General features: G+C 53.8%; 1 protein-coding gene across 1 annotated transcript; it reads left to right on the top strand.

The window, feature by feature from the left end:
* The first annotated feature begins 21,927 nt into the window (after positions 1-21,927).
* On the top strand, positions 21,928-24,932 carry LOC119293157 (receptor-like protein EIX1). Its single transcript, XM_037571714.1, has 2 exons — positions 21,928-23,009; positions 23,118-24,932. Exons 1-2 carry the CDS (start codon positions 21,928-21,930, stop codon positions 24,865-24,867), a joined length of 2,832 nt encoding a protein of 943 aa, XP_037427611.1. The 3' UTR covers positions 24,868-24,932.

The following is a 24,932-nucleotide window of genomic DNA, read 5'->3' as shown; positions in this document are numbered from 1 at the left end:
CGGCCCGGGCCGACATTACGCGTACGCTTACGCGAGAGTGGTTTCACCGTTACGAGCACTCGTGCTTAAAGGTGGCCGGCGGGTGTCTGTCTCTCTCACTTTAGCTGAATCGAGTGTGGCTACGCCCGGTCCTTGCGAAGGTTAAAAAAGCACTAACTTGACGAACTATCGTTGTGGTTTTGATGCGTAGGTAAGAACGGTTCTTGCTAAGCCCGTAGCAGCCACGTAAAATTTGCAACAACAAAGTAGAGGACGTCTAACTTGTTTTTGCAGGGCATGTTGTGATGTGATATGGTCAATACGTGATGCTATATTTTATTGTATGAGATGATCATGTTTTGTAACCGAAGTTATCGGCAACTGGCAGGAGCCATATGGTTGTCGCTTTATTGTATGAAATGCAAACGCCCTGTAATTGCTTTACTTTATCACTAAGCGGTAGCGATAGTCGTAGAAGCAATAGATGGCGTAACGACAACGATGCTACGATGGAGATCAAGGTGTCGCGCCGGTGACGATGGTGATCACGACGGTGCTTCGAAGTTGGAGATCACAAGCACAAGATGATGATGGCCATATCATATCACTTATATTGATTGCATGTGATGTTTATCCTTTATGCATCTTATCTTGCTTTGATTGACGGTAGCATTTTAAGATGATCTCTCACTAATTATCAAGAAGTGTTCTCCCTGAGTATGCACCGTTGCGAAAGTTCTTCGTGCTGAGACACCACGTGATGATCGGGTGTGATAGGCTCTACGTTCAAATACAACGGGTGCAAAACAGTTGCACACGCAGAATACTCGGGTTAAACTTGACGAGCCTAGCATATACAGATATGGCCTCGGAACACAGAGACCGAAAGGTCGAGCGTGAATCATATAGTAGATATGATCAACATAATGATGTTCACCATTGAAACTACTCCATCTCACGTGATGATCGGACATGGTTTAGTTGATTTGGATCACGTGATCACTTAGATGACTAGAGAGATGTCTGTCTAAGTGGGAGTTCTTAAGTAATATGATTAATTGAACTTGAATTTATCATGAACTTAGTCCTGGTAGTATTTTGCAAATTGTGTTATAGATCAATAGCTCGCGTTGTTGCTTCCCTATGTTTTTGCTTCCCTATGTTTTTATATGTGTTCCTAGAGAAAACTATGTTGAAAAATGTTAGTAGCAATGATGCGGACTTGGTCCGTGATCTGAGGTTTATCCTCATTGCTGCACAGAAGAATTATGTCCTTGATGCACCGCTAGGTGACAGACCTATTGCAGGAGCAGATGTAGACGTTATGAACATTTGGCTAGCTCAATATGATGACTACTTGATAGTTTAGTGCACCATGCTTAACGGCTTAGAATCGGGACTTCAAAGATGTTTTGAACGTCATGGACCATATGAGATGTTCCAAGAATTGAAGTTAATATTTCAAGCGAATACCCGAGTTGAGAGATATGAAGTCTCCAACAAGTTCTATTGCTAAAAGATGGAGGAGAATCGCTCAACTAGTGAGCATGTGCTCAGATTGTCTGAGTACTTCAATCGCTTGAATCAAGTGGGAGTTAATCTTCCAGATAAGATAGTGATTGACAGAATTCTCTAGTCACCATCACCAAGTTAGTAGAACTTTGTAATGAAATATAGTATGCAAGGGATGACGAAAATGATTCCGAGCTCTTCGTGATATTGAAATCAACAAAGGTAGAAATCAAGAAAGAGCATCAAGTGTTGATGATTGACAAGACCACTAGTTTCAAGAAAAGGGCAAAGGGAAAGAAAGGGAACTTCAAGAAGAATGACAAGCAAGTTGTCAGTCCCGCGAAGAAGCCCAAAGCTGGACCAAAGCCTGAAACTGAGTGATTATACTGCAAAGGAAATGGTCACTAGACGCGGAAATGCCTTGAATATTTGGTGGATAAGAAGGATGGCAAAGTGAACAAGGGTATATTTGATATACATGTTATTGATATGTACCTTACTAGTGTTTATAGTAACCCCTGAGTATTTGATACTTGTTCGGTTGCTAAGATTAGTAACTCGAAACAGGAGTTACAGAATAAACAGAAACTAGTTGAGGGTGATGTGATGATGAGTGTTGGAAGTGGTTCCAAGATTGATATGATCATCATCGCACACTCCCTATACTTTTGGGATTAGTGTTGAACCTAAATAAATGTTATTTGGTGTTTGCGTTGAGCATGAATATGATTTGATCATGTTTATTTCAATACGGTTATTCATTTAAAGTCAGAGAATAATTGTTGTTCTGTTTACATGAATAAGACCTTCGATGGTCATACACCCAATGAACATAGTTTGTTGGATCTCGATCGTAGTGATACACATATTCATAATATTGATGCCAAAATATGAAAAGTTAATAATGATAGTGCAACTTATTTGTGGCACTGCCGTTTGGGTCATATCGGTGTAAAGCGCATGAAGAAACTCCATAAAGATGGATTTTCGGAATCACTTGGTTATGAATCATTTGATGCTTGCGAACCGTGCCTTTTGGGCAAGATGACTAAAAACTCCGTTCTCCGGACAATGGAACAAGCTACTAAATTATTGGAAATAATACATACCGACATATGCGATCCAATGAGTGTTGATGCTCGTGGCAAGTATCATTATTTTCTGACCTTCACAAAATGATTTGAGCAGATATGGGTATATCTACTTGATGAAACATAAGTCTGAAATAATTGAAAGGTTCAAAGAATTTCAGAGTGAAGTGGAAAAATCATCGTAACAAGAAAATAAAGTTTCTACGATCTGATCTCGGAGACGAATATTTGAGTTACGAGTTTGGTCTTTAGTTAAAACAATGTGGAATAGTTTCACAGCTCACGCCAGCTGGAACACCACAACGTTATGGTGTGTCCGAACGTCATAACCGCACTTTATTGGATATGGTGCGATCTATGATGTCTCTTATCGGTTTTACCACTATCGTTTTGGGGTTGTGCATTAGAGACAGCTGCATTCACGTTTAAAAGGGCACCATCTAAATCCGTTGAGACGACACCGTATGAACTATGGTTTAGCAGTAAACCTAAGCTGTCATTTCTTAAAGTTTGGAGTTGCGATGCTTATATGAAAAAAGTTTCAACCTGATAAGCTCAAACCCAAATCGGAGAAGTGTGTCTTCATAGAATACCCAAAGTTAACTATTGGGTACACCTTCTATCACAGATCGGAAGGCAAGTTATTCATTGCTAAGAATGGATCCTTTCTAGAGAAGGAGTTTCTCTCGAAAGAAGTGAGTAGGAGGAAAGCAGAACTTGATGAGGTAACTGTACCTGCTCCCTTATTGGAAAGTAGTTCATCACAGAAATCTGTTCCTGTGACTACTACACCAATTAGTGAGGAAGTTAATGATGATGATCATGAAACTTCAAATTAAGTTACTACAGAACCTCGTAGGTCTTCCAGAGTAAGATCCGCACGAGAGTGGTACGGTAATCCTGTTCTGGAAGTCATGTTACTAGACCATGATGAACCTATGAACTATGAGGAAGCGATGATGAGCCCAGATTCCACGAAATGGCTTGAGGCCATAAAATCTGAGATATGATCGATGTATGAGAACAAAGTATGGACTTTGATTGACTTGCTCGATGATCAGCAAACCATGTTAAATAAATGGATCTTCAAGAGGAAGATGGACATTGATAGTAGTGTTACTATCTACTAAGCTCGACTTGTTGCGAAATGTTTTCAACAAGTTCAAGGTGTTGAATACGATGAGATTTTCTCACTCGTATCGAAGCTTAAGTCTGTCTGAATCATGTTAGCAATTGGCACATTTTATGAAATCTGGCAAATGGATGTCAAAACTGCATTCCTTAATGGACTGGTGCAACCAAAAAGTTTTTGTCAATCCTAAAGATGCTAACAAAGTGTGCAAGCTCTAGCAATCCATCAATGGACTGGTGCAAGCATCTCGGAGTTGGAATATACGCTTTGATGAGTTGATCAAAGCATATGGTTTTATACAGACTTTTGAAGAAGCCTGTATTTACAAGAAAGTGAGTGGGAGCTCTGTAGCATTTCTAATATTATATGTGGATGACATATTGTTAATTGGAAATGATATGGAAATTCTGGATAGCATGAAAGGATACTTGAATAAGAGTTTTTCAAAGCAAGACCTCGGTGAAGCTGCTTACACATTGAGCATCAAGATCTATATAGATAGATAAAGACGCTTGATAAGATTTTTCAATGAGTACATACCTTGATAAATTTTTGAAATAGTTCAAAATGGAACAGTCAAAGAAGGAGTTCTTGCCTGTGTTACAAGGTGTGAAGTTGAGTAAGACTCAAGACCCGACCATTGCAGAAAACAGAAAGAGAATGAAAAGTCATTCCCTATGCCTCAGTCATAGGTTCTATAAAGTATGCTATGCTGTGAACCAGACCTATTGTATACCTTGCTCTGTGTTTGGCAAAGGAATACAATTTTTATCTAATAAGTAGATCACTGGACATGGGTCAAGAATATCCTTAGTGAGGACTAAGGAGACGTTTCTCGATTATGGAGGTGATAAAAGAGCCCGTCGTAAAAGTTACAATGATGCAAGCTTTTACACCAATCCAGATGACTCTAAGTCTCAATCTGGATACATATTGAAAGTGGGAGCAATTAGCTAGAGTAGCTCCGTGCAGAGCATTGTGGACATAGAATATTTGCGAAATACATACGGCTCTGAATATGACAGACCCGTTGACTAAGCTTCTCTCACGAGCAAAACATGATCATACCTTAGTACTCTTTTGGGTGTTAATCACATAGCGATGTGAACTAGATTATTGACTCTAGTAAACCCTTTGGGTGTTAAATCACATAGCGATGTGAACTAGATTATTGACTCTAGTAAACCCTTTGGGTGTTGATCACATGATGATGTGAACTATGGGTATTAATCACATGCAGATGTGAATATTGGTGTTAAATCACATAGCGATGTGAACTAGATTATTGACTCTACTGCAAGTGGGAGACTGAAGGAAATATGCCCTAGAGGCAATAATAAAGTTATTATTTATTTCCTTATTTCATGATAAATGTTTATTATTCATGCTAGAATTGTATTAACCGGAAACATAATACATGTGTGAATACATAGACAAACATAGTGTCACTAGTATGCCTCTACTTGACTAGCTCGTTTATCAAAGATGGTTATGTTTCCTAGCCATGGACAAAAGAGTTGTCATTTGATTAATGGGATCACATCATTAGGAGAATGATGTGATTGACATGACCCATTCCGTTAGCCTAGCACTTGATCGTTTAGTATGTTGCTATTGCTTTCTTCATGACTTATACATGTTCCTGTAACTATGAGAATTATGCAACTCCCGTTTACCGGAGGAACACTTTGGGTACTACCAAACATCACAACGTAACTGGGTGATTATAAAGGAGTACTACAGGTGTCTCCGAAGGTACATGTTGAGTTGGCGTATTTCGAGATTAGGTTTTGTCACTCCGATTGTCAGAGAGGTATCTCTGGGCCCTCTCGGTGATGCACATCTTTATAAGCCTTGCAAGCAATGTGACAAAATGAGTTGGTTACGGAATGATGCATTACAGAACGATTAAAGAGACTTGCCGGTAACGAGATTGAACTAGGTATTGGATACCGACGATCAAATCTCGGGCAAGTAACATACCGATGACAAAGGGAACAACGTATGTTGTTATGCGGTTTGACCGATAAAGATCTTCGTAGAATATGTAGGAACCAATATGGGTATCCAGGTTCCGCTATTGGTTATTGACCGAGAATAGTTCTAGGTCATGTCTACATAGTTCTCGAACCCGTAGGGTCCACACGCTTAACGTTACGATGACAGATATATTATGAGTTTATGAGTTTTGATGTACCGAAGGAGTTCGGAGTCCCGGATGAGATCGGGGACATGACGAGGAGTCTCGAAATGGTCGAGACATAAAGACCGATATATTGGACGACTATATTCGGAGTTCGGAAAGGTTCCGAGTGATTCGGGTATTTTTCGGAGTACCGGAGAGTTACGGGAATTCGCCGGGAGAAGTATTGGGCCTTATTGGGCCATACAGGAAAGAGAGAGGGGCTGCCTAGGGCAGGCCGTGCGCCCCCCCCCCCCCAAGGCCTAGTCCGAATTGGACTAGGGGGAGGGGCCGCACCCCCTCCTTCCTTCCCTTCTCTCTTCCCTTTCCTTCTCTCCTACTCCTACTACATGGAAGGTCTCCTAGCTGGACTAGGAAAGGAGGGAGTCCTACTCCCGGTGGGAGTAGGACTCCTCCCTGGCGCGCCCTCCCTTGGCCGGCCGCCCCCTCCCCCTTGCTCCTTTATATACGGGGGCAGGGGGGCACCCCAGGACACACAAGTTGATCTACGGATCGTTCCTTAGCCGTGTGCGGTGCCCCCCTCCACCATATTCCACCTCGGTCATATCGTCGCGGAGTTTAGGCGAAGCCCTGCGCCGGTAGAGCATCATCATCGTCACCACGCCGTCGTGCTGACGGAACTCATCCCCGAAGCTTTGCTGGATCGGAGCCCGGGGATCGTCATCGAGCTGAACGTGTGCTGAACTCGGAGGTGCCGTACGTTCGGTACTTGGATCGGTCGAATCGTGAAGACGTACGACTACATCAACCGCGTTGTCATAACGCTTCCGCTTATGGTCTACGAGGGTACGTGGACAACACTCTCCCCTCTCGTTGCTATATCATCACCATGATCTTGCGTCTGCGTAGGAAATTTTTGAAATTACTACGTTCCCCAACAGACGCAGGAGGTAGAAGAAGGGCACTGAAGCGAGGAGGCGGCGCCAACAATTGGTATTCAAAGTCACAACGTTCAAGGGGCTGCCGTGGCGTGCGGCGGCGTCCGCGACGCGCGTGGCGAGTGCGGCGGACATGGAGGTTGCGGTGCGCGGCCAGTTCGCGGCGGTTCATTGTGATGTCGTGCGCGCGACGAGCACGGTGGTCTCGTATGTGAGGAGGTCTCGAAGGACCTGCGTGGTGGCGCAGACGCCGCCGCGGCTCGGCGCGACAACCATTAAGGCGCAGTGGCGTGTGGCATGGAGACACGGCGGGGCGGCGCATGGAGCTGCGGGCCGCTGCAGCGGCATCAAGCGGCGGCTCGTGCGGGAGGCACACAGTGGCATCGGGCGGATGCCGGCGTTGAGGACGACGGCCTCCTCTGAGCCACGGCTTAGGGGGAGTGTGTTGGGATAATAAGCCGTGGCGACGAGTCGAACGCGCCCGGCGCGTTTATGGGCGCGCGCGGGGTGTGTTGGATGCGTCGGGTGCGCGCGGGACGTGCGGTAAGCGTCTGGTGCGGTCGGGCTCATCGTGTGCGCGTGGGACATGCGTGACGCATTGGTGCGGTCGGGCGCGTCGGGTGCGCGCGGGATGTGCAGGACGCAGAGGGACGTCGGGCATGTGTCGCCGGCGGAGAAGGAGCTCGGCATATGTCGCCGGGGTCGTGACGGAGCACGGTGCGACCGACGTCAGTGCGCCAGGTCGGGTCCGTGGCGGTGCGACCGACATTGATGCGCTGGGTCGGGTCCGCAGGCTGGGTCATGGCTGCGACGACGACAATGACAGGAGCTGCAGCAACTCCGACGACGGCGGGCACACGTCATGTCGCAGTGGGCACGCTGGTCCGTGATGACGATAAGCAGGCGGCACATCACAGCGTCGGGCAGAGGCGTGGAACGGCGTGGTAGCATGGAGGCGCTGCACGGCGATGGCGGAGGCTGCGGCGGCTCGATGCGACGACCATGCAGCGACGACCGATGATGAGCCGTATCAAGACTACGGGGGAAATTGTTAGCCATAGTCTTGATCTTGCATCGGTTAGGGGTTGTTAGTTGCATGCGTTGTGTTTGTTAGCAGCTAACTGCATGCATGGAAGGAGACGACCGAGCTGTGTGGCCGTTCCGTAAGGTGAGCATGACATGCATGCTAGGAGAGCTGGATAAGAACGCGTGCATGTATGTAGTGGCTTGGTCATAGGTAGTTGCCGTGGCATTTGGATAATGGAGATAGATTAGTTAGTCAGCTAGTGCATGTAGCTGGGGTAATGGGTCAAGTAGTGGCCGAGTGTAGCGGCAGGCTGGTGGACGTGGTGTTAGTTGCCGGGCTAGGCTGGGTGTGAGACCCTTGTACTTGGCTATTTAAAGTGAACAAGTGAATGGAAAAAAGAGAGGCCAAGAGGGCTGGAAAAACAATGTACCCACCGTGTGATCACCAAGGAAGCCTCTTGGCAAAGCTTGTGTGTTCTTCCTTGGTGCATGTGTGCGTGTGTGTGTGGAGTTTCTCCTTGAGTGACGCAAGAGGTAGAAGAAGGGCGCTGCGGCGAGGAGGCGGCGCCAACAATTGGAATTCAGAGCCACAAGGTTCAAGGGGCTGCCGTGGCGTGCGGCGGCGTCCGTGACGCGCGTGGCGAGCGCAGCAGACATGGAGGTTGTGGTGCGCGGTGAGTTCGCGGCGGTTCATTGTGATGTCGTGCGCGCGACGAGCATGGTGGTCGCGGAGGTGAGGAGGTCGTGAAGGACCTACGTGGTGGCGCAGACGCCGCCGCGGCTCGGCGCGACAATCATTGAGGCGCAGTGGCGTGTGGCACGGACACACGGCGGCGCGGCGCATGGAGCTGCGGGCCGCTGCAGCGGCAGCAATCGGCGGCTCGTGCGGGAGGCACGCGGTGGCATCGGGCGGACGCCGGCGTTGAGGACGACGGCCTCCTCTGAGCCACGGCCTAGGGGGAGTGTGTTGGGATAATAAGCCATGGCGACGGGTCGAACGCGCCCGACGTGTTTATGGGCGCGCGCTGGGTGTGTTGGACGCGTCGGGTGCGCGCGGGACGTGCGGTAAGCGTCTGGTGCGGTCGGGCTCATCGGGTGCGCGTGGGACATGCGTGACGCATTGGTGCGGTCGGGCGCGTCGGGTGCGCGCGGGATAGGCAGGACGCAGAGGGACGTCGGGCATGTGTCGCCGGCAGAGAAGGAGCTCGGCGTATGTCGCCGGGGTCGTGACGGAGCACGGTGCGACCGACGTCAGTGCGCCAGGTCGGGTCCGTGGCGGTGCGACCGACATTGATGCGCTGGGTCGGGTCCGCAGGCTGGGTCATGGCTGCGACGACGACAATGACAGGAGCTGCAGCAACTCCGACGACGGCGGGCACACGTCATGCCACAGTGGGCACGCTGGTCCGTGATGACGATAAGCAGGCGGCACATCACAGCGTCGGGCAGAGGCGTGGAACGGCGTGGTAGCATGGAGGCGCTGCACGGCGATGGCGGAGGCTGCGGCGGCTCGATGCGACGACCATGCAGCGACGACCGATGATGAGCCGTATCAAGACTACGGGGGAAATTGTTAGCCATAGTCTTGATCTTGCATCGGTTAGGGGTTGTTAGTTGCATGCGTTGTGTTTGTTAGCAGCTAGCTGCATGCATGGAAGGAGACGACCGAGCTGTGTGGCCGTTCTGTAAGGTGAGCATGACCTGCATGCTAGGAGAGCTGGATAAGAACGCGTGCATGTATGTAGTGGCTTGGTCAGAGGTAGTTGTCGTGGCATTTGGATAATGGAGATAGATTAGTTAGTCAGCTAGTGCATGTAGCTGGGGTAATGGGTCAAGTAGTGGCCGAGTGTAGCGGCAGGCTGGTGCAGGTGGTGTTAGTTGCCGGGCTAGGCTGGGTCTGAGACCCTTGTACTTGGCTATTTAAAGTGAACAAGTGAATGGAAAAAAGAGAGGCCGAGAGGGCTGGAAAAACAATGTAGCCACCGTGTGATCACCAAGGAAGCCTCTTGGCAAAGCTTGTGTGTTCTTCCTTGGTGAATGTGTGCGTGTGTGTGTGTGGAGTTTCTCCTTGAGTGACGCAAGAGGTAGAAGAAGGGCGCTGCAGCGAGGAGGCAGCGCCAACAATTGGTATTCAGAGCCACAAGGTTCAAGGGGCTGCCGTGGCGTGCGGCGGCGTCCGTGACGCGCGTGGCGAGCGCGGCGGACATGGAGGTTGCGGTGCACGGCGAGTTCGCGGCGGTTCATTGTGATGTCGTGCGCGCGACGAGCACGGTGGTCGCGGAGGTGAGGAGGTCGTGAAGGATCTGCATGGTGGCGCAGACGCCGCCGCGGCTCGGCGCGACAACCATTGAGGCGCAGTGGCGTGTGGCACGGAGACACGGCGGGCCGGCGCATGGAGCTGCGGGCCGCTGCAGCGGCAGCAAGCGGCGGCTCGTGCGGGAGGCACGCGGTGGCATCGGGCGGACGACGGCCTCCTCTGAGCCACGGCTTAGGGGGAGTGTGTTGGGATAATAAGCCGTGGCGACGGGTCGAACGTGCCCGACTCGTTTATGGGCGCGTGCTGGGTGTGTTGGACGCGTCGGGTGCGCGCGGGACGTGCGGTAAGCGTCTGGTGCGGTCGGGCTCATCGGGTGCGAGTGGGACATGCATGACGCATTGGTGCGGTCGGGCGCACCGGGTGCGCGCGGGATGTGCAGGACGCAGAGGGACGTCGGGCATGTGTCGCCGGCGGAGAAGGAGCTCGGTGTATGTCACCGGGGTCGTGACGGAGCACGGTGCGACCGACGTCAGTGCGCCAGGTCAGGTCCGTGGCGGTGCGACCGACATCGATGCGCCGGGTCGGGTCCGCAGGCTGGGTCATGGCCGTGACGACGACAATGACAGGAGCTGCAGCAACTCCGACGACGGCGGGCACACGTCATGTCGCAGTGGGCGCACTGGTCCGTGATGACGATAAGCAGGCGGCACATCATAGCGTCGGGCAGAGGTGTGGAACGGCGTGGTAGCATGGAGGCGCTGCACGGCGATGGCGGAGGCTGCGGCGGCTCGATGCGACGACCATGCAGCGACCACCGATGGTGAGCCGTATCAAGACTACGGGGGAAATTGTTAGCCATAGTCTTGATCTTGCATCGGTTAGGGGTTGTTAGTTGCATGCGTTGTGTTTGTTAGCAGCTAGCTGCATGCATGGAAGTAGACGACCAAGCTGTGTGGCCGTTCCGTAAGGTGAGCATGACCTGCATGCTAGGAGAGCTGGATAAGAACGCGTGCATGTATGTAGTTGCTTGGTCATAGGTAGTTGGCGTGGCATTTGGATAATGGAGGTAGATTAGTTAGTCAGCTAGTGCATGTAGCTGGGGTAATGGGTCAAGTAGTGGCCGAGTGTAGCAGCAGGCTGGTGCAGGTGGTGTTAGTTGCCGGGCTAGGCTGGGTGTGAGACCCTTGTACTTGGCTATTTAAAGTGAACAGGTGAATGGAAAAAAGAGAGGCCGAGAGGGTTGGAAAAACAATGTAGCCACCGTGTGATCACCAAGGAAGCCTCTTGGCAAAGCTTGTGTGTTCTTCCTTGGTGCATGTGTGCGTGTGTGTGTGGAGTTTCTCCTTGAGTGACGCAAGAGGTAGAAGAAGGGTGCTACTGCAAGGAGGCAGCGCCAACAATTCGTATTCCGTGCCACAAGTTTCATGGGGCTGCCATGGCGTGCGGCGGCATCCGCGGCGCGCATGGCGAGCGCGGCGGACATGGAGGTTGCGGTGCGCGGCGAGTTCGCGGCGGTTCATTGTGATGTCGTGCGCGCGACGAGCACGGTGGTCGCGGAGGTGAGGAGGTCGCGAAGGACCTGCGTGGTGGCGCAGACGCCGCCGCGGCTCGGCGCGACAACCATTGAGGCGCAGTGGCGTGTGGCACGGAGACACGGCGGGGCGGCGCATGGAGCTGCGGGCCGCTGCAGCGGCAGCAAGCGGCGGCTCGTGCGGGAGGCACGCGGTGGCATCGGGTGGATGCCGGCGTTGAGGACGACGGCCTCCTCTGAGGCACGGCTTAGGGGGAGTGTGTTGGGATAATAAGCCGTGGCGACGGGTCGAACGCGCCCGACGCGTTTATGGGCGCGCGCTGGGTGTGTTGGACGCGTCGGGTGCGCGTGGGACGTGCGGTAAGCGTCTGGTGCGGTCGGGCTGATCGGGTGCGCGTGGGACATGCATGACGCATTGGTGCGGTCGGGCGCGTCGGGTGCGCGCGGGATGTGCAGGACGCAGAGGGACGTCGGGCATGTGTCGCCGGCGGAGAAGGAGCTCGGCGTATGTTGCCGGGGTCGTGACGGAGCATGGTGCGACCGATGTCAGTGCGCCAGGTCGGGTCCGTGGCGGTGCGACCGACATCGATGCGCCGGGTCAGGTCCGCAGGCTGGGTCATGGCCGTGACGACGACAATGACAGGAGCTGCAACAACTCCGACGACGGCGGGCACACGTCATGTCGCAGTGGGCGCGCTGGTCCGTGATGACGATAAGCAGGCGGCACATCACAGCGTCGGGCAGAGGCGTGGAACGGCGTGGTAGCATGGAGGCGCTGCACGGCGATGGCGGAGGCTGTGGCGGCTCGATGCGACGACCATGCAGCGACGACCGATGATGAGCCGTATCAAGACTATGGGGGAAATTGTTGGCCATAGTCTTGATGTTGCATCGGTTAGGGGTTGTTAGTTGCATGCGTTGTGTTTGTTAGCAAATAGTTGCATGCATGGAAGGAGACGACCGAGCTGTGTGGCCGTTCCGTAAGGTGAGCATGACCTGCATGCTAGGAGAGCTGGATAAGAACGCGTGCATGTATGTAGTGGCTTGGTCATAGGTAGTTGCCGTGGGATTTGGATAATGGAGATAGATTAGTCAGTCAGCTAGTGCATGTAGCTGGGGTAATGGGTCAAGTAGTGGCCGAGTGTAGCGGCAGGCTGGTGCTGGTGGTGTTAGTTGCCGGGCTAGGCTGGGTGTGAGACCCTTGTACTTGGCTATTTCAAGTGAACAAGTGAATGGAAAAAAGAGAGGCCGAGAGGGCTGGAAAAACAATGTAGCCACCGTGTGATCACCAAGGAAGCCTCTTGGCAAAGCTTGTGTGTTCTTCCTTGGTGCATGTGTGCGTGTGTGTGTGGAGTTTCTCCTTGAGTGACGCAAGAGGAGGCGGCGCCAGCAATTGGTATTCAGAGCCACAAGGTTCAAGGGGCTGCCGTGGCGTGCGGCGGCGTCCGCGACGCGCGTGGTGAGCGCGGCGGACATGGAGGTTGCGGTGCGCGGCGAGTTCGCGGCGGTTCATTGTGATGTCGTGCGCGCGACGAGCACGGTGGTCGCGGAGGTGAGGAGGTTGCGAAGAACCTGTGTGGTGGCGCAGACGCCGCCGCGGCTCAGCGCGACAACCGTTGAGGCGCAGTGGCGTGTGGCACGGAGACACGGCGGGGCGGCGCATGTAGCTGCGGGCCGCTGCAGCGGCAGCAAGCGGCGGCTCGTGCGGGAGGCACGCGGTGGCATCGGGCGGACGCCGGTGTTGTGGACGACGGCCTCCTCTGAGCCACGGCTTAGGGGTAGTGTGTTGGGATAATAAGCCGTGGCGACGGGTCGAACGCGCCCGGCGCGTTTATGGGCGCGCGCTGGGTGTGTTGTACGTGTCGCGTCCGCGCGGGACATGCGGTAAGCGTCTGGTGCTGTCGGGCTCATCGGGTGCGCGTGGGACATGCGTGACGCATTGGTGTGGTCGGGCGCGTCGGGTGCGCGCGGGGTGTGCAGGACGCAGAGGGACGTCGGGCATGTGTCGCCGGCGGAGAAGGAGCTCGGCGTATGTCGCCGGGGTCGTGACGGAGCACGGTGCGACCGGCGTCAGTGCGCCAGGTCGGGTCCATGGCGGTGCGACCGGCATCGATGCGCCGGGTCGGGTCCGCAGGCTGGGTCATGGCCGTGACGATGACAATGACAGGAGCTGCAGCAACTCCGACGACGGCGGGTACACGTCATGTCGCAGTGGGTGCGCTGGTCCGTGATGACGATAAGCAGGCGGCACATCACAGCGTCGGGCAGAGGCGTGGAACGGCGTGGTAGCATGGAGGCGCTGCACGGCGATGGCGGAGGCTGCGGCGGCTCGATGCGACGACCATGCAGCGACGACCGATGATGAGCCGTATCAAGACTACGGGGGAAATTGTTAGCCATAGTCTTGATCTTGCATCGGTTAGGGGTTGTTAGTTGCATGCGTTGTGTTTGTTAGCAGCTAGCTGCATGCATGGAAGGAGATGACCGAGCTGTGTGGCCGTTCCGTAAGGTGAGCATGACCTGCATGCTAGGAGAGCTGGATAAGAACGCGTGCATGTATGTAGTGGCTTGGTCATAGGTAGTTGCCGTGGCATTTGGATAATGTAGATAGATTAGTTACTCAGCTAGTGCATGTAGCTGGGGTAATGGGTCAAGTAGTGGCCGAGTGTAGCGGCAGGCTGGTGCAGGTGGTGTTAGTTGCCGGGCTAGGCTAGGTGTGAGACCCTTGTACTTGGCTATTTAAAGTGAACAAGTGAATGGAAAAAAGAGAGGCCGAGAGGGTTGGAAAAACAATGTAGCCACCGTGTGATCACCAAGGAAGCCTCTTGGCAAAGCTTGTGTGTTCTTCCTTGGTGCATGTGTGCGTGTGTGTGTGGAGTTTCTCCTTGAGTGACGCAAGAGGTAGAAGAAGGGCGCTGCAGCGAGGAGGCGGCGCCAACAATTGGTATTCAAAGCCACAAGGTTCAAGGGGCTGCCGTGGCATGCGGCGGCGTCCGCGACGCGCGTGGCGAGCGCGGCGGACATGGAGGTTGCGGTGCGCGACGAGTTCGCGGCGGTTCATTGTGATGTCATGCGCACGACGAGCACGGTGGTCGCGGAGGTGAGGAGGTCGCGAAGGACCTGCGTGGTGGCGCAGACGCCGCCGCGGCTCGGCGCGACAACCATTGAGGCGCAGTGGCGTGTGGCACGGAGACACGGCGGGGCGGCCCATGGAGCTGCGGGCCGCTGCAGCGGCAGCAAGCGGCGGCTCGTGCAGGAGGCACGCGGTGGCATCGGGCGGACGCCGACGTTGAGGACGACGGCCTCCTATGAGCCACGGCTTAGGGGGAGTGTGTTGGGATAATAAGCCGTGGCGACGGGTCGAACGCGCCCGACGCGTTTATGGGCGCGCGCTGGGTGTGTTGGACGCGTCGGGTGCGCGCGGGACGTGCGGTAAGCGTCTGGTGCGGTCGGGCTCATCGGGTGCGCGCGGGACATGCGTGACGCATTGGTGCGGTCGGGCGCGTCGGGTGCGCGCGGGATGTGCAGGACGCAGAGTGACGTCGAGCATGTGTCGCCGGCGGAGAAGGAGCTCGGCGTATGTCGCCGGGGTCGTGACGGAGCACGGTGCGACCGGCGTCAGTGCGCCAGGTCGGGTCCGTGGCGGTGCGACCGGCATCGATGCGCCGGGTCAGGTCCGCAGGCTGGGACATGGCCGTGACGACGACAATGACAGGAGCTGCAGCAACTCCGACGACGGCGGGCACACGTCATGTCGCAGTGGGCGCGCTGGTCCGTGATAACGATAAGCAGGCGGCACATCACAGCGTCGGGCAGAGGCGTGGAATGGCGTGGTAGCATGGAGGCGCTGCACGGCGATGGCGGAGGCTGCAGCGGCTCGATGCGACGACCATGCAGCGACGACTGATGATGAGCCGTATCAAGACTACGGGGGAAATTGTTAGCCGTAGTCTTGATCTTGCATCGGTTAGGGGTTGTTAGTTGCATGCGTTGTGTTTGTTAGCAGCTAGCTGCATGCATGGAAGGAGACGACCGAGCTGTGTGGCCGTTCCGTAAGGTGAGCATGACCTGCATGCTAGTAGAGCTGGATAAGAACGCGTGCATGTATGTAGTGGCTTGGTCATAGGTAGTTGCCGTGGCATTTGGATAATGGAGATAGATTAGTTAGTCAGCTAGTGCATGTAGCTGGGGTAATGGGTCAAGTAGTGGCCGAGTGTAGCGGCAGGCTGGTGCAGGTGGTGTTAGTTGCATGGCTAGGCTGGGTGTGAGACCCTTGTACTTGGCTATTTAAAGTGAACAAGTGAATGGAAAAAAGAGAGGCCGAGAGGGTTGGAAAAACAATGTAGCCACCGTGTGATCACCAAGGAAGCCTCTTGGCAAAGCTTGTGTGTTCTTCCTTGGTGCATGTGTGCGTCTATGTGTGGAGTTTCTCCTTGAGTGACGCAAGAGGTAGAAGAAGGGCGCTGCAGCGAGGAGGCGGCGCCAACAATTGGTATTCAGAGCCACAAGGTTCAAGGGGCTGCCGTGGCGTGCGGCGGCGTCCGCGACGCGCGTCGCGAGCGCGTTGGACATGGAGGTTGCGGTGCGCGGCGAGTTCGCGGCGGTTCATTGTGATGTCGTGCGCGCGACGAGCACGGTGGTCGCGGAGGTGAGGAGGTCGCGAAGGACCTGCGTGGTGGCGCCGACGCCGCCGCGGCTCGGCGCGACAACCATTGAGGCGCAGTGGCGTGTGGCACGGAGACACGGCGGGGTGGCGCATGGAGCTGCGGGCCGCTGCAGCGGCAGCAAGCGGCGGCTCGTGCGGGAGGCACGCGGTGGCATCGGGCGGACGCCGACGTTGAGGACGACGGCCTCCTCTGAGCCACGGCTTAGGGGGAGTGTGTTGGGATAATAAGCCGTGGCGACGGGTCGAACGCGCCCGACGCGTTTATGGGCGCGCGCTGGGTGTGTTGGACGCATCGGGTCCGCGCGGGACGTGCGGTAAGCATCTGGTGCGGTCGGGCTCATCGGGAGCGCGTGGGACATGCGTGACGCATTGGTGCGGTCGGGCGCGTCGGGTGCGCGCGGGATGTGCAGGACGCAGAGGGACGTCGGGCATGTGTCGCCAGCGGAGAAGGAGCTCGGCGTATGTCGCCGGGGTCGTGACGGAGCACGGTGCGACCGACGTCAGTGCGCCAGGTCGGGTCCGTGGCGGTGCGACCGGCATCGATGCGCTGGGTCGGGTCCGCAGGCTGGGTCATGGCCGTGACGACGACAATGACAGGAGCTGCAGCAACTCCGACGACGGCGGGCACACGTCATGTCGCAGTGGGCGCGCTGGTCCGTGATGACGATAAGCAGGCGGCACATCACAGCGTCGGGCAGAGGCGTGGAACGGCGTGGTAGCGTGGAGGCGCTGCACGGCGATGGCAGAGGCTGCGGTGGCTCGATGCGACGACCATGCATCGACGACCGATGATGAGCCGTATCAAGACTACGGGGGAAATTGTTAGCCATAGTCTTGATCTTGCATCGGTTAGGGGTTGTTAGTTGCATGCGTTCTGTTTGTTAGCAGCTAGCTGCATGCATGGAAGGAGATGACCGAGCTGTGTGGCCGTTCCGTAAGGTGAGCATGACCTGCATGCTAGGAGAGCTGGATAAGAACGCGTGCATGTATGTAGTGGCTTGGTCATAGCTAGTTGCCGTGGCATTTGGATAATGGAGATAGATTAGTTACTCAGCTAGTGCATGTAGCTGGGGTAATGGGTCAAGTAGTGGCCGAGTGTAGCGGCAGGCTGGTGCAGGTGGTGTTAGTTGCCGGGCTAGGCCGGGTGTGAGACCCTTGTACTTGGCTATTTAAAGTGAACAAGTGAATGGAAAAAAGAGAGGCCGAGAGGGTTGGAAAAACAATGTAGCCACCGTGTGATCACCAAGGAAGCCACTTGGCAAAGCTTGTGTGTTCTTCCTTGGTGCATGTGTGCGTGTGTGTGTGGAGTTTCTCCTTGAGTGACGCAAGAGGTAGAAGAAGGGCGCTGCAGCGAGGAGGCGGCGCCAACAATTGGTATTCAGAGCCAGAAGGTTCAAGGGGCTGCCGTGGCATGCGGCGGCGTCCGCGACGCGCGTGGCGAGCGCGGCGGACATGGAGGTTGCGGTGCGCGACGAGTTCGCGGCGGTTCATTGTGATGTCGTGCGCGCGACGAGCATGGTGGTCGCGGAGGTGAGGAGGTCGCGAAGGACCTGCGTGGTGGCGCAGACGCCGCCGCGGCTCGGCGCGACAACCATTAAGGCGAAGTGGCGTGTGGCACGGAGACACGGCGGGGCGGCGCATGGAGCTGCGGGCCGCTGCAGCGGCAGCAAGCGGTGGCTCGTGCGGGAGGCACGCGGTGGCATCGGGCGGACGCCGGCGTTGAGGACGACGGCCTCCTCTGAGCCACAGCTTAGGGGGAGTGTGTTGGGATAATAAGCCGTGGCGACGGGTCGAACGCGCCCGGCGCGTTTATGGGCGCGCACTGGGTGTTTTGGACGCGTCGGGTGCGCGCGGGACGTGCGGTAAGCGTCTGGTGCGGTCGGGCTCATCGGGTGCGCGTGGGACATGCGTGACGCATTGGTGCGGTCGGGCGCGTCGGGTGCGTGCGGGATGTGCAGGAAGCAGAGTGACGCCGAGCATGTGTCGCCGGCGGAGAAGGAGCTCGGTGTATGTCGCCGGGGTCGTAACGGAGCACGGTGCGACCGGCGTCAGTGCGCCAGGTCGGGTCCGTGGTGGTGCGACCGGCATCGATGCGCCGGGTCGGGTCCGCAGGCTGGGTCATGGTCGTGACGACGACAATGACAGGAGCTGCAGCAACTCCGACGACGGCGGGCACACGTCATGTTGCAGTGGGCGCGCTGGTCCGTGATGACGATAAGCAGGCGGCACATCACAGCATCGGGCAGAGGCGTCGAACGGCGTGGTAGCATGGAGGCGTTGCACGGCGATGGCGGAGGCTGCAGCGGCTCGATGCGACGACCATGCAGCGACGACTGATGATGAGCCGTATCAAGACTACGGGGGAAATTGTTAGCCATAGTCTTGATCTTGCATCGGTTAGGGTTTGTTAGTTGCATGCGTTGTGTTTGTTAGCAGCTAGCTGCATGCATGGAAGGAGACGACCGAGCTGTGTGGCCGTTCCGTAAGGTGAGCATGACCTGCATGCTAGGAGAGCTGGATAAGAACGCGTGCATGTATGTAGTGGCTTGGTCATAGGTAGTTGCCGTGGCATTTGGATAATGGAGATAGATTAGTAAGTCAGCTAGTGCATGTAGCTGGGGTAATGGGTCAAGTAGTGGCCGAGTGTAGCGGCAGGCTGGTGCAGATGGTGTTAGTTGCCGGGCTAGGCTGGGTGTGAGACCCTTGTACTTGGCTATTTAAAGTGAACAAGTGAATGGAAAAAAGAGAGGCCGAGAGGGTTGGAAAAACAATGTAGCCACCGTGTGATCACCAAGGAAGCCTCTTGGCAAAGCTTGTGTGTTCTTCCTTGGTGCATGTGTGCGTGTGTGTGTGGAGTTTCTCCTTGAGTGACGCAAGAGGTAGAAGAAGGGCGCTGCAGCGAGGAGGCGGCGCCAACAATTGGTATTCAGAGCCACAAGGTTCAAGGGGCTGTCGTGGCATGCGGCGGCGTCCGCGACGCGCGTGGCGAGCGCGGCGGACATGGAAGTTGCGGTGCGCGTCGAGTTCGCGGCGGTTCATTGTGATGTCGTGCGCGCGACGAGCACGGTGGTCGCGGAGGTGAGGAGGTCGCGAAGGACCTGCATGGTGGCGCAGACGCCGCCGCGGCTCGGCGCGACAACCATTGAGGCGCAGTGGCGTGTGGCACGGAGACACGGCGGGGCGGCGCATGGAGCTGCGGGCCGCTGCAGCGGCAGCAAGCGGCGGCTCGTGCGGGAGGCACGCGGTGGCATCGGGCGGACGCCGGTGTTGAGGACGACGGCCTCCTCTGAGCCACGGCTTAGGGGGGTGTGTTGGGATAATAAGCCGTGGCGACGGGTCGAAAGCGCCCGACGCGTTTATGGGCGCGCGCTGGGTGTGTTGGACGCATCGGGTCCGCGCGGGACGTGCGGTAAGCATCTGGTGCGGTCGGGCTCATCGGGTGCGCGTGGGACATGCGTGACGCATTGGTGCGGTCGGGCGCGTCGGGTGCGCGCGGGATGTGCAGGACACAGAGGGACATCGGGCATGTGTCGCCGGCGGAGAAGGAGCTCGGCGTATGTCGCGAGGGTCGTGACGGAGCACGGTGCGACCGACGTCAGTGCGCCAGGTCGGGTCTGTGGCAGTGTGACCGGCATCGATGCGCTGGGTCGGGTCCGCAGGCTGGGTCATGGCCATGACAACGACAATGACAGGAGCTGCAGCAACTCCGACGACGGCGGGCACACGTCATGTCGCAGTGGGCGCGCTGGTCCGTTATGACGATAAGCAGGCGGCACATCACAGCGTCGGGCAGAGGCGTGGAACGGCGTGGTAGCATGGAGGCGCTGCACGGCGATGGCGGAGGCTGCGGCGGCTCGATGCGACGACCATGCAGCGACGGCCGATGATGAGCCGTATCAAGACTACGGGGGAAATTGTTAGCCATAGTCTTGATCTTGCATCGGTTAGGGGTTGTTAGTTGCATGCGTTGTGTTTGTTAGCAGCTAGCTGCATGCATGGAAGGAGACGACCGAGCTGTGTGGCCGTTCCGTAAGGTGAGCATGACCTGCATGCTAGGAGAGCTGGATAAGAACGCGTGCATGTATGTAGTGGCTTGGTCATAGGTAGTTGCCGTGGCATTTGGATAATGGAGATAGATTAGTTAGTCAGCTAGTGCATGTAGCTGGGATAATGGGTCAAGTAGTGGCCGAGTGTAGCGGCAGGCTGGTGTAGGTGGTGTTAGTTGCCGGGCTAGGCTGGGTGTGAGACCCTTGTACTTGGCTATTTAAAGTGAACAAGTGAATGGAAAAAAAAGAGGCCGAGAGGGTTGGAAAAACAATGTAGCCACCGTGTGATCACCAAGAAAACCTCTTGGCAAAGCTTGTGTGTTCTTCCTTGGTGCATGTGTGCGTGTGTGTGGAGTTTCTCCTTGAGTGAGGCAAGAGGTAGAAGAAGGGCGCTGCGGCGAGGAGGCGGCGCCAACAAAAGCTACAAGAGGGACACTGATATTAGGATAAAACGAATTTGCACTGCACTGGTGACTAGCGCTTGAGAGAAGCTATAACAAACTACTGTAACACTGACAGACAGGAACCAGGAGCACGTATGTACCTCCGGCGCGAGTACTCTCCGGCCGCTGCTTCAGATTGCAAATACCTCACACCTTGAGACCCCAATGGCGATGTCTCGCGCAGAGCCACACCGCCGCCTACCGCGACGCGTCCCTCTCCGTCGTCGGCCGATCCCGCGCTTTCTCTGCAGGATGCGTTGCTCCTGGGAGGAGTCTCGGGTCGTCTGGCTCGCCCGGCCGTGCGCCTGCTGCCCAACCTCTTCCGCAGGGGTGCCCACAAGCGGCCGGAAGCAGGCCATCAGAATCAGGTGCGCGTAGTGTCTCCTGACTTTTTAATTAGCTCATGAGTAAGAGCTTGGGATATGATTCTCAAGAGCTGAATGTGTTCTTTGTGTGGTGTTAACCTCCGAAATTAATGCTACTGAAAATTAGCAAATGCCTAGTTTGGGCTCATTCATGTTGCAGTAGGTTCAGTGCAGAGTGTTGAATTGCCAAGTGATTTTTTTCTCAATACGTAATTACTGAGTGATTAGTGACACGGGAAAAACAAATTAGAATGAGTGGAGTAATACAGTACTAATACAGTACTAATACAGTACTAATACCGCCACTAACAAATTAGAATTAGTCGCCCTTTGTTGGTTGAGAAAACCTGATAGTCAGACACAACATGATTATCTTGGACTTTGAGTGGAAATTCCACTTCTGCATAAAGTACCTTTTATGCGGCTCACCAAAATTATTGTATACTCTACGTGTGGAAATTATTCCACTTCTGATCCGAGGAATTAAAAAAAAGGAACAGGGGGAAGACTCAGGTCCATCTGGTCCTTGAGAGTGAATCATTGACAGAAATGGCGGTGCTCTGGTGCCTAACTTTTGGGCTCCTCTGCCGTGTGTTGCGGGGTTGAATGTCCTAATTCTCAGAAATTCTACCATCCACTGACTACTTCTGTATAAAAAAGTGTGCGTGCCAAAGACCAAGACTTGGATTAGCATTGTAGACCATATATTGTGCTCATGGTGTGGGATCAGCTACTCTCTCTGGTCATTCCATTGTCGTTCCCATCCGCTAGCTAGCTTCCTTCCGTGGTCCGACCAGTATGGCTGCTCAGCTTGAGCATCTCGCCCGTGGCGTTGCGGCCATACTTTGCCTGCTGATTTTCCATGTTGCATTTTCTGATTTCCGTGCTCAGGCAAGGATGTCAGGTGGGAATGGAACCTGCATCAGCATGGAACGGGATGCGCTTCTATCCTTCAAGACAGGCCTTCTGGACCCTGTTCGCCGTCTCTTATCATGGCAGGGCAAAGAATGCTGCCAGTGGGAGGGAGTCCGGTGCAGCAGCAGAACAGGTCATGTCATAAAGCTCGATCTCCGCAACACCTACATGCCTGACTATGATGCCGTCATTTATGGCCACGCCAGGCTCAACAGCCAGAGCTTGTTCATAGATGAGATGAGCTCCTCTTTAGCTGTTTTGCAACAATTGAGGTATCTTGATCTGAGTGGGAATGACTTCAACGGCACTACCATACCTTTGTTCGTGGCCTCTCTGGAGAACTTAAGGTACCTCAATCTCTCGTGGTCAGGTTTCGGTGGGAGAATACCTTCCCAACTCAGTAATCTCTCAAACTTGGAATATCTTGATATTAGTGGGAATTATCAGCATGATGATATGGGTGACAATTATTTATATGGTCTACACACAGTGGATCTTGCATGGTTTAAGCATCTCCCATTGTTGAGTAATCTTGACATGAGCGATGTGGACCTCAGCCATGTGCAGGATTGGGTTTACCTGGTTAACATGCATTCTTCTCTGAGAGTGCTTCGCTTGGCAGATTGTGGCCTTACCAGCACAATGTCAGTTACTTCAAGATCAAACCTCCCACATCTCCAAGTCCTCGATCTGTCTGGCAACTTGTTTAACACAACACTAGAGCACTACTGGTTTTGGGATCTCATCGGCCTTAAAAAGCTTCACCTAGGTGCCTGCGATTGGCATGGACCTATTCCTGAAGAACTGGGAAACATGACGTCCCTTCAAGTCATAGATTTAGGTTTAAATTATCTTGTGGGATTGATACCGAGCAACTTACAAAATTTATGCAAATTGAAAGTGTTGAATTTTGAGTATAACAACATTAATGCAAGCATAGAGGAGTTCATGCATCGATTGCCAAGGTGCTCGTGGAGTACAATACAAGAGTTTTCAGTGGGCTATGCAAGCATGAGCGGAGAACTACCAATCTGGATTGGGAACATGACTAGTCTCACTGTTCTTTCAGCTAGTCAAAACATGATAACTGGTACTATGCCAATGGGAGTTGGAGCACTTGGTAACTTGACAGTGTTAGAACTCGGTGACAATAAACTCGAGGGCGTGCTCACAAAGGACCATTTGTCAGGCTTACAGAATTTAGAGTATCTGGACTTGTCGCACAACTCGTTCAAAATGCATATTGATCCGGATTGGCTTCCTCCCTTCAGACTAAAGAGCATAAACTTAGAGTCATGCACAGTGGGGCCCCGTTTTCCAGAGTGGCTTAGATGGCAGACGAACATTGAATCTCTTTGTCTCGCAAATACAAGTTTGGATGATGTTATTCCTGATTGGTTTTGGATGACGTTTTCCCAAGCTTGGTTCTTGGATGCATCAGGAAACATGTTGCATGGTTCATTACCGTCAAATCTACAACACATGCCAACTGAATCTCTGTCTCTTGGGTGCAATAACCTTACAGGTCTAGTACCACGTCTCCTCCCTATAAATATATCAAAATTGCATCTGTCTTCAAACTCTTTCTCAGGGTCATTGCCATTAGAGCTAAAAGCTCCATTACTTAAGGATTTATCGCTAGCAAATAATCAAATTATAGGCATCATTCCATCATCTATGTGCCAATTGACTAGTTTAATGTGGTTGGACCTATCGGGAAACAATTTAACAGGAGATGTTATGAAGTGTTGGAATGAGTCTGATAAGAATTTTCCAGGGCTCAGTGCAAACTCTACAAATCAGTTTGGTTCTAGCATGCGTAGTCTAGCCTTGAAAAACAATGATCTCTCGGGTGAATTTCCTAAATTTCTTCAGAGTGCCTCGCAGTTGACATTCCTTGATCTTTCATACAATAGGTTCTCTGGAACATTGCCAAAGTGGTTGCCAGAAAAAATTCCATATTTGAATATCTTAAGGATGAGATCAAACATGTTCAGTGGCCATATTCCTAAGAACCTTACTTTTCTTGGAAATCTTCACTATTTGGACATGGCAAATAACAATATATCAGGCAGTATACCATGGTCACTATCAAGCTTGAAAGCCATGAGGACCGACATATCTTGGAATATGGTTCTAAAAGATTTTCTTGAGGAGAGCATGCCGGTCATCACAAAAGGCCAGACACGTGAATATACCCCTGAAATCTACAGTCTACTGGTTAATCTTGATCTTTCATGTAATAGTTTAACAGGTCAGATTCCTGAGGAGATAAGTTTGCTCATTGGGCTCACTGGTCTGAACTTATCTAGTAATCAATTGGTCGGCAAAATTCCAAATCAGATTGGCGATCTGAAGTGGTTAGAGTCCCTCGACCTATCCTACAATGACATATCTGGTGAAATCCCAACAAGTTTGTCGGCTCTGACCTCTTTGAGCCACCTGAACCTGTCATACAACAACTTATCAGGCACGGTACCATCCGGGCAACAGCTGCAGGTTCTCGACAACCTGAACTATACCTACATCGGCAACCCTGGTCTATGTGGCTACCCTCTCTCAAAGAACTGCTCTGCTAGTCCTACTGATGCGGAGCAAAGTGCTGACCATGAAGTTGCAGATCATATCTCATATCTCTATCTTGGGATGGGCATAGGATTTGTGGTTGGCCTTTGGGTGGTGTTCTGCGCCATGTTACTGAGGAGAACCTGGGCGGTTGCCTACTTTCAGGTCATTGACAAGCTGTATGATGAGGTTTATGTGTGGGTCGCTATAGCTTGGTCTCGCCTGATGAAGAATACCCACGGCGACGAAGAAGCGTGAGGAGCCCGCTTCATGCTGCAGTTGAACTGCTCAAGACCTGTATGTTAGTACTTTGTAATTTGGAG

The sequence above is a fragment of the Triticum dicoccoides genome, chromosome 4B (genome assembly GCF_002162155.2).
Source record: "Triticum dicoccoides isolate Atlit2015 ecotype Zavitan chromosome 4B, WEW_v2.0, whole genome shotgun sequence".
NCBI lineage: Eukaryota > Viridiplantae > Streptophyta > Magnoliopsida > Poales > Poaceae > Triticum > Triticum dicoccoides.
This window is presented reverse-complemented; position numbering and strand designations above follow the sequence as displayed.